Source organism: Oncorhynchus mykiss, chromosome 5, assembly GCF_057628025.1.
Source record: "Oncorhynchus mykiss isolate SJ-2025 chromosome 5, ASM5762802v1, whole genome shotgun sequence".
NCBI lineage: Eukaryota > Metazoa > Chordata > Actinopteri > Salmoniformes > Salmonidae > Oncorhynchus > Oncorhynchus mykiss.
Window position 1 is genome coordinate 47,196,378 of NC_143026.1, and position 13,636 is coordinate 47,210,013.

Genomic DNA, 13,636 nt, shown 5'->3' on the forward strand with positions numbered 1-13,636 from the left:
GGAGACTCTGTCCATAGGACAACAATCAGTCGTATATTGCACAAATCTGGCCTTTATGGAAGAGTGGAAAGAAGAAAGACATTTCTTAAAGATATCCATAAAAAGTGTCGTTTGAAGTTTGCCACAAGCCACCTGGGAGACACACCAAACATGTGGAAGAAGGTGCTCTGGTCAGATGAAACCAAAATTGAACTTTTTGGCAACAATGCAAAACGTTATGTTTGGCGTAAAAGCAACACAGCTCATCACCCTGAACACACCATGCCCACTGTCAAACATGGTGGTGGCAGCATCATGGTTTGGGCCTGCTTTTCTTCAGCAGGGACAGGGAAGATGGTTAAAATTGATGGGAAGATGGATGGAGCCAAATACAGGACCATTCTGGAAGAAAACCTGATGGAGTCTGCAAAAGACCTGAGACTGGGACGGAGATTTGTCTTCCAACAAGACAATGATCCAAAACATAAAGCAAAATCTACAATGGAATGGTTCAAAAATAAACATATCCAGGTGTTAGAATGGCCAAGTCAAAGTCCAGACCTGAATCCAATCGAGAATCTGTGGAAAGAACTGAAAACTGCTGTTCACAAATGCTCTCCATCCAACCTCACTGAGCTCGAGCTGTTTTGCAAGTAGGAATGGGAAAAAATGTCAGTATTTCGATGTGCAAAACTGATAGAGACATACCCCAAGCGACTTACAGCTGTAATCGCAGCAAAAGGTGGCGCTACAAAGTATTAACTTAAGGGGGCTGAATAATTTTGCACGCCCAATTTTTCAGTTTTTGATTTGTTAAAAAAGTTTGAAATATCCAATAAATGTCGTTCCACTTCATGATTGTGTCCCACTTGTTGTTGATTCTTCACAAAAAAATACAGTTTTATATCTTTATGTTTGAAGCCTGAAATGTGGCAAAAGGTCGCAAAGTTCAAGGGGGCCGAATACTTTCGCAAGGCACTGTATTTCTTTACTTCATTTTAGCAGGGAGTCCCATTGAAATCAAGCCCGGCATGAGCACAATTCATAAAATGTACAGCATTCAAACATACAACGTAATAAAAAAACATACAATGCTACAAGCAATTTAAGAACAAACACAATGAGGTCCTTCGTTAACGACTTAAACGACTTGAACTGCCCTAGAGGCACCAGACCATCAAAGTGCAGAAGGCTTTGCAGATTTCCTAATTCTTTAGTGATCAACGGGACCTCTAGCGTTAGCCATCCCTGCTATTGGGTCTGGTAACTCGTATGTAATTTAACAATGAAGTAAGGTATCGTGGAAGTTTGCACTAGAAGGCTTTATAAACAAAAACAGAGCAGTGAATTGATCTACGAGACTTGAGAGAGGTCCATCCTACTTTCTGATAAAGAGTGTAGTGATGTATACTGAACCTATTGGTGTAATGAAAGGTAGTACACTATGATAAACTGCGTTCAATACAGTGGCAGCTGCATTCATATAGACAATCTCACCATAGTCTAAAGCTGGAATGAATGTCGACTGAATTATTATTTTCTGCTATATAACGAAAGGCAAGACATATTCCTATAAAATAAGCCCATTTGAAATCTTAATTTCTTAACTAACTCATTAACGTCCTTTCTGAAAGATCTTCGTCAATCCAGATGCCCAGATATTTATAAGCGGGGACACGATCAAATGTACATAATTATACATAAATCATCAGATACATTTTGACGTGAATTAGAAAATAACATTCTGTACTTGGTTTCACCTGCATTTAGTACCAATTTGAGTTAAACGAAGGCTTTCTGCAGGGCATTAAAGGCAGACTGGAGCTCCGAAAGAGCCAGAGCCGACTGCGGGGGCAATAGCATACACAACAGTGTCATCTGCATACAGGAGTATAGTATGTATTAAAAAATCAATTGCAGAAAGACAAACATTGTTTATACAGACAGTAAAAAGTACAAGACCTAAAATTGACCCTTGCGGGACACCTTTCATAATGTCAAAGAAACCTGACTTAGCACCATCAGAAGAAACCCATTGTGTCCTGTCTATCAGGTAATTTTCAAACCAATTGCAAACTGCCTGACCCAGGTCAATGTTAGACCAGTCTAAGAATGAATAATGGAACGTCAACAGTGTCGAAAGCCTTTGACAGGTCTATAAAAGGGCAGCACAATGCCTTTTGTCAATGCTATTTACAATGTAATTTATTACCAAAGAAGCAACAGATATACGTAGTTTAGAGATTGGGCGATAATTATTCATGTCCGAGGGGGTCATAATAAAACTGCGAGATTCATGAAAGATTGATTTCATTCCTGTTTACTCTTGACACACACAGGCGTCTTTAGGTCCTTAAAAAGTGCTCTATAAAACCCTTCTATTATTATTATTTTACAGGAGAGAACACGTATAAGTGCTTGTCCTGCCCCTTCTCCTCAATGACTATCAGCCAACTGAAGGAGCACTCTCTGAGGGACCATGGGCAGGCCCTGACCCTCCCCAAGCTGCGCGCTGGCACTACCACCCACACCCAGGTACTCCAGGCCGGCCACGACCCCAAAATCAGTCCCTTCAGGCTGGGCTCAGATCCTCACCAGACACCCCTGACCTCTGACCTTGACGGTAAGAGCTCCATCTGTAGCATCTAACAGATTGGGGGACTTTTATTGATCTTAGAGTTTTTGGTTTTGTTTATTTTTTTCTTATTTATTTATTCTTTATTTACCAGGAAATTCACAATTAGATAGATCACTTTTTCAAATTAGCCCTAATTTATAATTTATTCGCTGATATGCAGTTTAGGAGCTGTTGACACAAATACACATTTTCAATTACTACCAGTACAAGTCTTGTTCATTTCACATCTGGAGAGCATCAGAACTCAGCAGGGCAGCCCATTTCACCGCTTTGGGAAACATTGTGGTAGGAGTAAAAGCTTGGTCTTCCTCTGAAATCACAGAATTCACGGTGTTAGACCTGATCAAACAGGATATATCTTTCTGATTGTGCCCATGACTGGTTCCCAGAAGGTGTTAATCTAGCATGTCAGGTGCCCGGCTCTCCATGTGTCCAACCGACCTTCCACTCTGTTCTAGAATGTTCTTGGCAGCTGTCATCTGCTGCTGGCACAATGGAATTTTCCCTCTAGGTGGAAGTGGAACACAAAACATGGAACACAGACAGATCAGAGAAGCACTATGGAATGCAACCCCCATGTCACCGTTGGCTACAGAAAACAAATTAAGCATTGAGGAGGACCAGAGCCCATCAAATATCTCTCTCTCACTCTCAATCTTTGTAGCTTGGTAACATGGCAAAGCTGGTGGATTGCTTGCTAAACGTTTAGTTAGGTGTAGAGTTTTAAGCTATGAACGATCTCGTCTGTTGCTTGACTGTCTGTGTTCGTAATGATACTAGTGTAAAACGATTTTTAAGATGACGAGCTATCGTTGCTGGAGGCTGCGACAGTTTTAATTCGACCACGCCGTTGGAGAACTTTGCTGCAATGCAGGACATTACAAACTTGTAGTGTCTTTGAAGTTTTAAAGTGCTTCAGAAGTTTATAATTTCCACTTTGAAGAAGGCTTGCTTTCTCTCCTTGGCTGATCTTCTAAACTCCCCGACGACTCTGCTGCTTGCTGCTCCATGGTGGTTTTGCACTATTAAATACAGTACCAGTTTAAAGTTTGGACACACCAACTAATTTCAGTGTTTTTCATTATTGCTACTATTTTTTACATTGTAGAATATAGTGAAGGCATCAAAACTATTAAATAACACATATGGAATCATGTACTACCCAAACAAATGTTAAACAAAATCAGAATATCTTTTATATTTTAGATTCTTCAAAGTAGCCACCCTTTTCCTTGATGACAGCTTTGCTGTCACACTCTTGGCATTCTCTCAGCCAGCTTCAATGAGGTGGCAAGAACAGCTCAATTAAGCAAAGAGAAACGACAGTCCGTCATTACTTTTAAGACATTAGCGTCAGTCAATGCGGAACATTTCAAGACCTTTGAAAGTTTCTTCAAGCGCAGACGCAAAAACCATCAAGCGCCATGATGAAGCTGGTTCTCATGAGGACCACCACAGGAAAGGAAGAACCAGAGTTACCACTGCTACAGAGGATGGACATCTGTCCTTTGGTCTGATGAATACAAATTTGAGATTTTTGGTTCCAACCACTGTGTCTTTGTGAGATGCAGAGTAGGTGAACGGATGATCTCCGCCTGTGTGGTTCCCACCGTGATGCATGGAGGAGGAGGTGTGATGGTGGGGGGGTGCTTTGCTGCTGACACTGTCTGTGATTTATTTAGAATTCAAGGCACACTTAGCCAGCATGTCTACCACAGCATTCTGCAGCGATACGCCATACCACCTGGTTTGCGCTTAGTGGGACAATCATTTGTTTTTCAACAGGACAATGGCCAAACACACCTCCAGGCTGTGTAAGTATCATGTTTCAGGTAAGACCCAAATGCAGACTGTGTTGAAGTAACAATGTCTATTACAGCAACAGAGGCAGGCAAACAACCGGTCAAGCCAGGCAGGGGTCGATAATCCAGAATAGAGGTACAGGACGGCAGGCAGGCTCAGGGTCAGGGGCAGGCAGAGTGGTCAGGCAGGTGGGCTCAGAGTCAGGACAGGCAAGGGTAAAAGCCAGGAGGGCGAGAGAAAATAAGAGACTTGGACAAAACAGGAGCTGAGATAAAATGCTAGTTGACTTGACAAGCAAGACCAACTGGCAGCAGCCAAACAGAGAACACAGGTGTAAGTACCCAGGGGATAGTGGGGAAGATGGGTGACACCTGGAGGGGGTGGAGACAAGCACAAGGACAGGTGGAACAGATCAGGATCTGACAGTAAGGGCCATTTGACCAAGAAGGAGAATGATGGAATGTTGCATCAGATGACCTTGCCTCCACAATCACCTGACCTCAACCCAATTGAGATGGTTTGGGATGAGATAGACTGCAGAGTGAAGGAAAAGCAGTCAACAAGTGCTCAGTAAATGTGGGAACTCCTTCAATAATGTTGGAAAAGCATTCCAGGTGAAGCTGGTTGAGAGAATGCCAAGTGTGTGCAAAGCTGCCATTAAGGCAAAGGGTGGCTACTTTGAAAAATCTCATATGTTTAGATTTTTTTAACGCTTGTTTGCTTACTACATGATTCCATATGTGTTGTTTCATAGTTTTGATGTCTTATTATTATTATTATTATTATTATTACTCCACAAAGTAGAAAATAGTCAAAAGAAAATAAAGAAAAACCTTTGAATGAGTAGGTGTGTCTGTAAGGGTCCTGTGTGTAGCTGGTGTAGAGAGTCAGGCGCAGGACAGCAGAATTGCGTAATCAATGTATTTTACTCAAAAAGACAAATTTACAAAGTAACATCACGAGCCCACAAAGACGGACCGGATTACAATAAACAATCACTCACAAACACAACATGGGAAACAGAGGGTTAAATAATAATAAAGTAATTGGTTGAGTGAAGCCAGGTGTGTAAGACAAAGACAGAACAAATGGAAAATGAAAAGTGGTGGCTAGAAAGCCGGTGACTTCAAACACCGCCCGAACATGGAGAGGGACCGACTTCGGCGGAAGTCGTGACAGTGTCCAAATGTTTGACTGGTATTGTATCACTTGGACAGAGGTATTGGCTCTGCTACTCCTATTTAAAAAGACAGATTACTACTTTCTCAAACTGTGCTTGCCTTCTCACCTACATATTTTCCTCTTTTACAGAGAAAATATTGCTGTTATGAATCAGGTGTGGCATTGTTCGATTTATGACCTTTTCGGACCCGCTTTAAATGACGTGCAGCTTGTAAAGGCTTCATAAATCCTTGATAAACACTACATACAGTGGGGCATAGTTCTCCCACTTAAAAAGATGAGAGAGGCCTGTAATTTTCAGAATAGGTACACTTCAACTATGACAGAAAAAAAAATCCAGAAAATCACATTGTAGGAATTTTAATGAATTTATTTACAAATTATGGTGGAAAATAAGTATTTGGTCACCTACAAACAAGCAAGATTTCTGGCTCTCACAGACCTGTAACTTCTTCTTTAAGAGGCCTGTCTGTCATCCACTCGTTACCTGTATTAATGGCACCTGTTTGAACTTGTTATCAGTATAAAAGACACCTGTCCACAACCTCAAATAGTCACACTCCAAACTCCACTATGGCCAAGACCAAAGAGCTGTCAAAGGACACCAGAAACAAAATTGTAGACCTACACCAGGCTGGGAAGACTGAATCTGCAATAGGTAAGCAGCCTGGTTTGAAGAAATCAACTGTGGGAGCAATTATTAGGAAATGGAAGACATACAAGACCACTGATAATCTCCCTCGATCTGGGGCTCCACGCAAGATCTCACCCCGTGGGGTCAAAATGATCACAAGAACGGTGAGCAAAAATCCCAGAACCACACGGGGGGACCTAGTGAATGGCCTGCAGAGAGCTGGGACCAAAGTAACAAAGCCTACCATCAGTAACACACTACGCCGCCAGGGACTCAAATCCTGCAGTGCCAGACGTGTCCCCCTGCTTAAGCCAGTACATGTCCAGGCCCGTCTGAAGTTTGCTAGAGAGCATTTGGATGATCCAGAAGAAGATTGGGAGAATGTCATATGGTCAGATGAAACCAAAATATAACTTTTTGGTAAAAACTCAACTCGTCGTGTTTGGAGGACAAAGAATGCTGAGTTGCATCCAAAGAACACCATACCAACTGTGAAGCATGGGGTTGGAAGCATCATGCTTTGGGGCTGTTTTTCTGCAAAGGGACCAGGACGACTGATCCGTGTAAAGGAAAGAATGAATGGGGCCATGTATCGTGAGATTTTGAGTGAAAACCTTCCATCATCAAGGGCATTGAAGATGAAACGTGGCTGGGTCTTTCAGCATGACCATGATCCCAAACACACCACCCGGGCAACGAAGGAGTGGCTTCGTAAGAAGCATTTCAAGGTCCTGGAGTGGCCTAGCCAGTCTCCAGATCTCAACCCCATAGAAAATCTTTGGAGGGAGTTGAAAGTCCGTGTTGCCCAGCAACCGCCCCAAAACATCACTGCTCCAGAGGTGATATGCATGGAGGAATGGGCCAAAATACCAGCAACAGTGTGTGAAAACCTTGTGAAGACTTACAGAAAACGTTTGACCTCTGTCATTGCCAACAAAGGGTATATAACAAAGTATTGAGATACACTTTTGTTATTGACCAAATACTTATTTTCCACCATATTTTGCAAATAAATTCATAAAAAATCCTATAATGTGATTTTCTGGATTTATTTTGTCATTTTGTCTGTCATAGTTGATGTGTACCTATGATTACAATTACAGGCCTCTCTCATCTTTTTAAGTGGGAGAACTTGCACAATTGGTGGCTGACTAAATACTTTTTTGCCCCACTGTAAATGTGTCACATATATCATCTATAGTTGTATGTCATGCTCTATGAAGGGTTAATAAATGTGGCATAACTGTGGCATAACCACCCATGTCAAATGCGACATAACCCACTATGTCAAATATTACATAAAGCTGTGTTTAAGTAATGCATAATAAAGGCTTTATAAATCATAATAGATTGAGGCTTCACAAAGAATGTATAACCTTGTCATGCATATTTGTAGAGCATTGCAATGCCACGATAGTGGGTTCTATTCCCGGGACAGCCCATGGAAATGTATGCACGCGCACACATGACTGCAAGTCGCTTTGGATAAAAGTGTCGGCTAAATTGCATACATTATATTATTCTAAACCAGGATGGTCCAACCGTTTTTTCTCTTGGGTGCATCGCCAATATTGAACCTGACCTCAACTTTCCCTAAAATGCTGGACTACAGGATGAGACACTTTAAAGTGCAGTCATGCACAGCAAATGAATGAAATGTATAAAATTACATTGCTGGACTTTTGGAAACTTAATATATGTGTATTGTTTAAAAAAAAATACAAGGAAATGTATGGTTTAACCATGTTTTTAATGTTTATATGTGTTACTTGTTAGTGATAATTCCCTTCATGTATGTGTCATGAATGACCAAAAGTGTCTGACTTGATATACTGAACAAGTGTCTGTCCAACGTTTCATGAGCTGACATAAAAGATCCCATACATTTTCCATGAGCACAAAAAGCTTATTTTCCTCAAATTTGGTGCACAAATTTATTTACATCCCTGTTAATGAGCATTCCTTCTTGGCAATATAATCCATTCACCTGTCAGCTGTGGCATATCAAGGAGCTGATTTAACAGCATGATCAATACACCTTGTGCGACAATAAAAGACCACTCTAAAATGTGCAGTTTTTAATCGCACAACACAATGATGGGGACGATAAAAAGCCATTCTAAATTGTGCAGTTTTGTCACACAACACAATGCCACAAATGTCTCAAATTTTAAGGAGTGCAATTGGCATGCTGTCTGCAGGAATGTCCACCAGAGCTGTTGCCAGAGAATTGAATTTCTCTACCATAAGCCTCCTCCAACATTGTTTTATAGAATTTGGCAGTACATCTAACCAGCCTCACAACCGCAGACCATGTGTAACCACACCAGCCCAGGACCTCCACATCCAGCTTCTTCACCTGCGGGATCGTCTGTGACCAGCCACCCAGACAGCTGATGAAACTGTAGGTTTGCACAAATTTCTACACAAACGGTCAGAAACTTCTTCAGGGAAACTCATCTGCGTGCTCGTCGTCCTCAGCGGGGTCTTGACCTGACTGCAATTTGGCATCGTAACCGACTTTAGTGTGCAAATGCTCGCCTTCGATGGCCACTGGCACGCTGGAGAAGTGTGCTCTTCATGGGTGAATCCCGGTTTCCACTGTATCGGGAAGATGGAAGACAGCGTGTACGGGTATGTGGTTGAGCGATTTCCTGATGTCAACGTTGTGAACAGAGTGGGGTTATGGGGTTATGGTATGGGCAGGCATAAACTACGGACAACAAACACAATTGCATTTTATCGATGGCAATTTGAATTCACAGAGGTACCGTGTCGAGATCCTGAGGCCCATTGTCGTGCCATTCATCCGCCGCCATCACCTCTTGTTTCAGCATGATAATAGATTGACATGTACGACCGTGTGTTCCACTTACCACCAATATCCAGCAACTTCCCACAGCCATTGAAGAGGAGTGGGACAACATTTCACAGGCCACAATCAACAGCCTGATCAACTCTATGTGAAGGAGATGTGTCACGATACATGAGACAAATGGTGGTCACACCAGATACTGACTGGTTTTCTGGTCCACACCCTTATCTTTTTTTAAAGTTATCTGTGACTAACAGATGCATATCTATATTCCCAGTCATGAAATCCATAGATTAGGGCATAATTCATTCATTTCAATTGACTGATTTCCTTATATGAGCTGTAACTCAGTAAAAGATTTGTTGCATGTTGCGCTTTAATTTTTGTTTTTGTGTGTGTGTGTGTGTGTGTGTGTGTGTGTGTGTGTGTGTGTGTGTGTCAGAGCCAAGATGATTTGGAGTAGTCTTACGTGAGACTACCGCACCAGGTATTCGTCTTCTGTTCCCATGTTGGAGAGCAGGGCTTGATTGCAATCTGTTACAATGGTGCCAACTTCTTGTGGCTGATCTTTCAGCGGGAGAGTGGGTGAATGTGTCAAAGACCTGACTTGGTCCATCAATGCACGGTATGGCTCATTATATAGTTTTGTGTGTGTTTGTATACTGAAGAACAGGTGATTTGGTTCCAGAAGAAACACACTTTCAATTTCCTTATGTTGGGGGCTTTCATCAAGATACGTGTTTTTTTGGTATAATTTTGCCGTCTCCAGGCTATTGCGCACACAGCACATCTAAGCCTGAGATATCCACCATTCAATGTTGGCCTTAGAATTCTATGGTCACGCCCACTATGGGAGGGACCTTCCTGAGTTTGCCGGTCGTCACTATTTAACACAGCCACAAAGTAATCATTATGGCTATACCCTGTCCATTTCCATAATTTCTCTTCTTAAAATTTGATTTTAAGCTTAACCCTAATTAATGAAGGCCACATTTGATGCATTGGTCCACCAGACCTTCCACGCGTGGTGGACCAATGCATCAAACATGGCCTTCATTAAAATATTAGGTGTAATGTGACGAACATGACTTCACTTTAGAGAGTGTGCCATCCTTCAGCACAACATGTCACCCTTTTTATAAAGCACATGTTTATATCATATCGACATAGAGGGTTATGTCACCTTTGACACACAGTAATGACATACAGTTACAGATGCTTTAACACATGTATGTAGTGCTTATGAAAGCCTTATGAAGCCTTTATAAGCTGAACGTCATTTCAAGCGGGACCCAGTTTTCTTTCCCAAGTAAGAAATGCATTTTATTTATTTTTTTATCAGTCTTTCTGCTGTCTCCTGCGCTCGCTTCATCTTGACACTGCTGAATGAAGTATTTTCACATGCAGACATCCTTTCACCGGTACTTGGTTTTATTTATTGATGTGGTGTACTCTGGAAGTAGGACAAGTAGATGAGGTTGCTCATTGATATTATACACTACACTGGGAATGGGAGGGGACGGAGGGGGAGTTGTGGTGACAATCACAGGCACTGTTCTGGGATGTTATAGTAGAGCTGTTTGAATTCCATTCCAGGATCATCTGGAATTCCAGAAGAAAAACCCTGCACACTTCAAATCCATTCTGAGTCTGAAGCGATGTTTACTTATTTGGCTCTTTGGGTAAATCCTCACACTTCTCAGATTCTGGATGGGTGTTAGGAAGTTATTGTATCCTGGTTAATGGTAATATTTCCTCCATGATTATCATTCACCATGTCCACACTCGGCCCTTCTCTGTAATTACAGTTGAAGTTTAAACTTAGTTTTACACAATTCCTGACATTTAATCCTAGTAAAAATTCCCTGTCTTTTTTATTACCTTTATTTAACTAGGCAAGTCAGTTAAGAACAAATTCTTATTTTCAATGATGGCCTGAACAGCTGCCTGTTCAGGGGCAGAAGGACAGACTTATCAGCTCGGGGGTTTGAACTTGCAACCTTCGGTTACTAGTCCAACGCTCTAACCACTAGGCTACCCTGCCGCCCCAAGGTCTTAGGTCAGTTAGGATCACCACCTTATTTTAAGAATGTGAAATGTCAATATAATAGGAGAGAATTATTTATTTCACCTTTTATTTCTTTCATCACATTCCCAGTGGGTCAGAAGTTTACATACACTCAATTAGTATTTGGTAGCATTGCCTTTCAATTATTTAACTTGGGTCAAATGTTTTGGGTAGCCTTCCACAAGCTTCCCACAATAAGTTGGGTGAATTTTGGCTCGTTCCTCCTGACAGAGCTGGTGTAACTGAGTCAGTTTTGTAGGCCTCCTTGCTCGCAAACACTTTTTCAGTTCTGCCCACAAATTCTCCATTGGACTGAGGTCAGGGCTTTGTGATGGCCACTCCAATAGCTTGACTTTGTTGTCCTTTTTGCCACAACTTTGGAAGTATGCTTGGGGTCATTGTCCATTTGGAAGACCCATTTGCGACCGAGCTTTAACTTCCTGACTGATGTCTTGAGATGTTGCTTCAATATATCTATGTAATTTTCCTCCCTCATGACGCCATCTATATTGTGAAGTGCACCAGTTCCTCCTGCAGCAAAGCACCCCCACAACATGATGCTGCCACCCCTGTGCTTCACGGTTGGGATGGTGTTCTTAGGCTTGCAAGCCTCCCCCTTTTTCCTCCAAACATAACAATGGTCATTATGGCCAAACAGTTCTATTTTTGTTTCATCAGACCAGAGGACATTTCTCCAAAAAGTACAATCTTTGTCCCCATGTGCAGTTGCAAACCGTAGTCTGAGTTTTTATGGCAGTTTTGGAGCAGTGGCTTCCTCCTTGCTGAGCGGTTTTTCAGGTTGTGTCATTATAGGACTCATTTTACTGTGGATATAGATACTTTTGTACCTGTTTCCTCCAACATCTTCACAAGGTCCTTTGTTGTTGTTCTGGGGTTGATTTTCACTTTTCGCACCAAAGTACGTTCATCTCTAGGAGACAGAACGCGTCTCCTTCCTTAGTGGTATGACGGCTGCGTGGTCCCATGATGTTTATGGGACAAAAGAAATCAGCCAAGACCTCAGAAAAAAAATGGTAGACCTCCACAAGTCTGGTTCATCCTTGGGAGCAATTTCCAAACACCTGAAGGTACCGCATTCATCTGTACAAACAATAATACTAATGGAAATTTGGAAATTGCAGCCTATCACAAGCTTCTAAAGCCATGACATCACTTTCTGGAATTTTCCAAGCTGTTTAAAGGCACAGTCAACTTAGTGTATGTAAACTTCTGACCCAGTGGAATTGTGATACAGTGAATAATAAGTGAAATAACCTGTCTGTAAACAATTGTTGGTAGAATTACTTGTGTCATGCACAAAGTAGATCCTAACCGACTTGCCAAAACTATAGTTTGTTAACAAGAAATTTGTGGAGTGGTTGAAAAACGAGTTTTACTGACTCCAACTTAAGTGTATGTTAACTTCCGACTTCAACATTTTATGATATTAGTATTTAGCAGACACTTTTTCCAAAGCGACTTACAGAACTGTCAATATTGACAGTGACACACTTCTCTCTCTCAGATGCTGGGTACCTGCATGAGACAGTGGACGTGAGGCGGCAGCTCAGTCACTACCAGGTGGCGTCTCGTAGTCATGTGACATCCTCTAGCCCTACCGCCCGGCCCCAGGCTGCGAGCTCTGACACCCGGCCGGACGGCATCCTGACCTGTGAGTTCTGTGAGTTCAGTTCGGGATACATGCAGAGCCTGAGACGCCACTACAGAGACCGACACGGAGGCAAGAAATTGTTCAAGTGCAAAGACTGCTCCTTCTTCACCTGCTCCAAGTAAGGAAATGAATGTTACTGTGACAACATAAGATGGTCTCTTTTTCAATTTCAATCACGTCCTCTTTCCATTTTCTCAAACCGCATTGGAGGAGAGGATCCAAGGTCCCTCATTTCGGACCTTCTCCTCCAAAGCATTTTGAGAAAATGGAAAGAGGACGTGATTGAAATTGAAAAAGAGACCATCTTGGAGTGGACGTACGAAATCACTGAGAGACAAATTGGGAAAGAGCCGATGTCTTCCTTTTCTTATTTTTATGATGGTTGGTTGACAACTGAGTTGTGGGTTGTTTTTTCTTATGTCCATTCGGCCTCACTAGATCTATTCTGTTCTTCTCAGGTCGACATTCACCATGCACGTGGAAGCAGGACACACTGTGTTTCCTGAGGAGGGTCCCAAAGACCTACGCTGTCCCCTCTGTCTCTACCACACCAAATACAAGAGCAATATGATCGACCACATCGTCCTGCACAGGGGTAAGCCAAGCCAAAACCCGTGATTACTTGTTTTATGTGCTCAAATATTGTTAAGACAATTTAGAGGAAATAACTGTTAGTGCCAGGTGGAAGGAGCTCATTGAGTCTCCCTAAAAGTCAAAGCTGTACTAGTATTGCAGCGCTTGACATCACGCCATATTGTCGCACACCAAAATGATTAGCTATACTTATTAAGTTACAACTTCACAGTTGGAGGTGCTATGATGCTGTTGACACAATATTTCTCTCT

The 13,636-nt window shown here is 42.1% G+C and overlaps 1 protein-coding gene across 2 annotated transcripts in view; it reads left to right on the forward strand.

Moving 5' to 3' along the window:
- The window catches only part of LOC110523964 (zinc finger protein 462), a 95,661-nt gene that overhangs the window by 76,318 nt on the left and 5,707 nt on the right, over positions 1 to 13,636 (forward strand). For both annotated transcript variants that reach the window (XM_021603144.3, XM_021603145.3), the window contains exons 7-9: positions 2,378 to 2,602; positions 12,645 to 12,909; positions 13,250 to 13,386. In XM_021603144.3, coding sequence (XP_021458819.3) covers positions 2,378 to 2,602; positions 12,645 to 12,909; positions 13,250 to 13,386 — 627 coding nt within the window. The remainder of the gene's footprint in view (positions 1 to 2,377; positions 2,603 to 12,644; positions 12,910 to 13,249; positions 13,387 to 13,636) is intronic.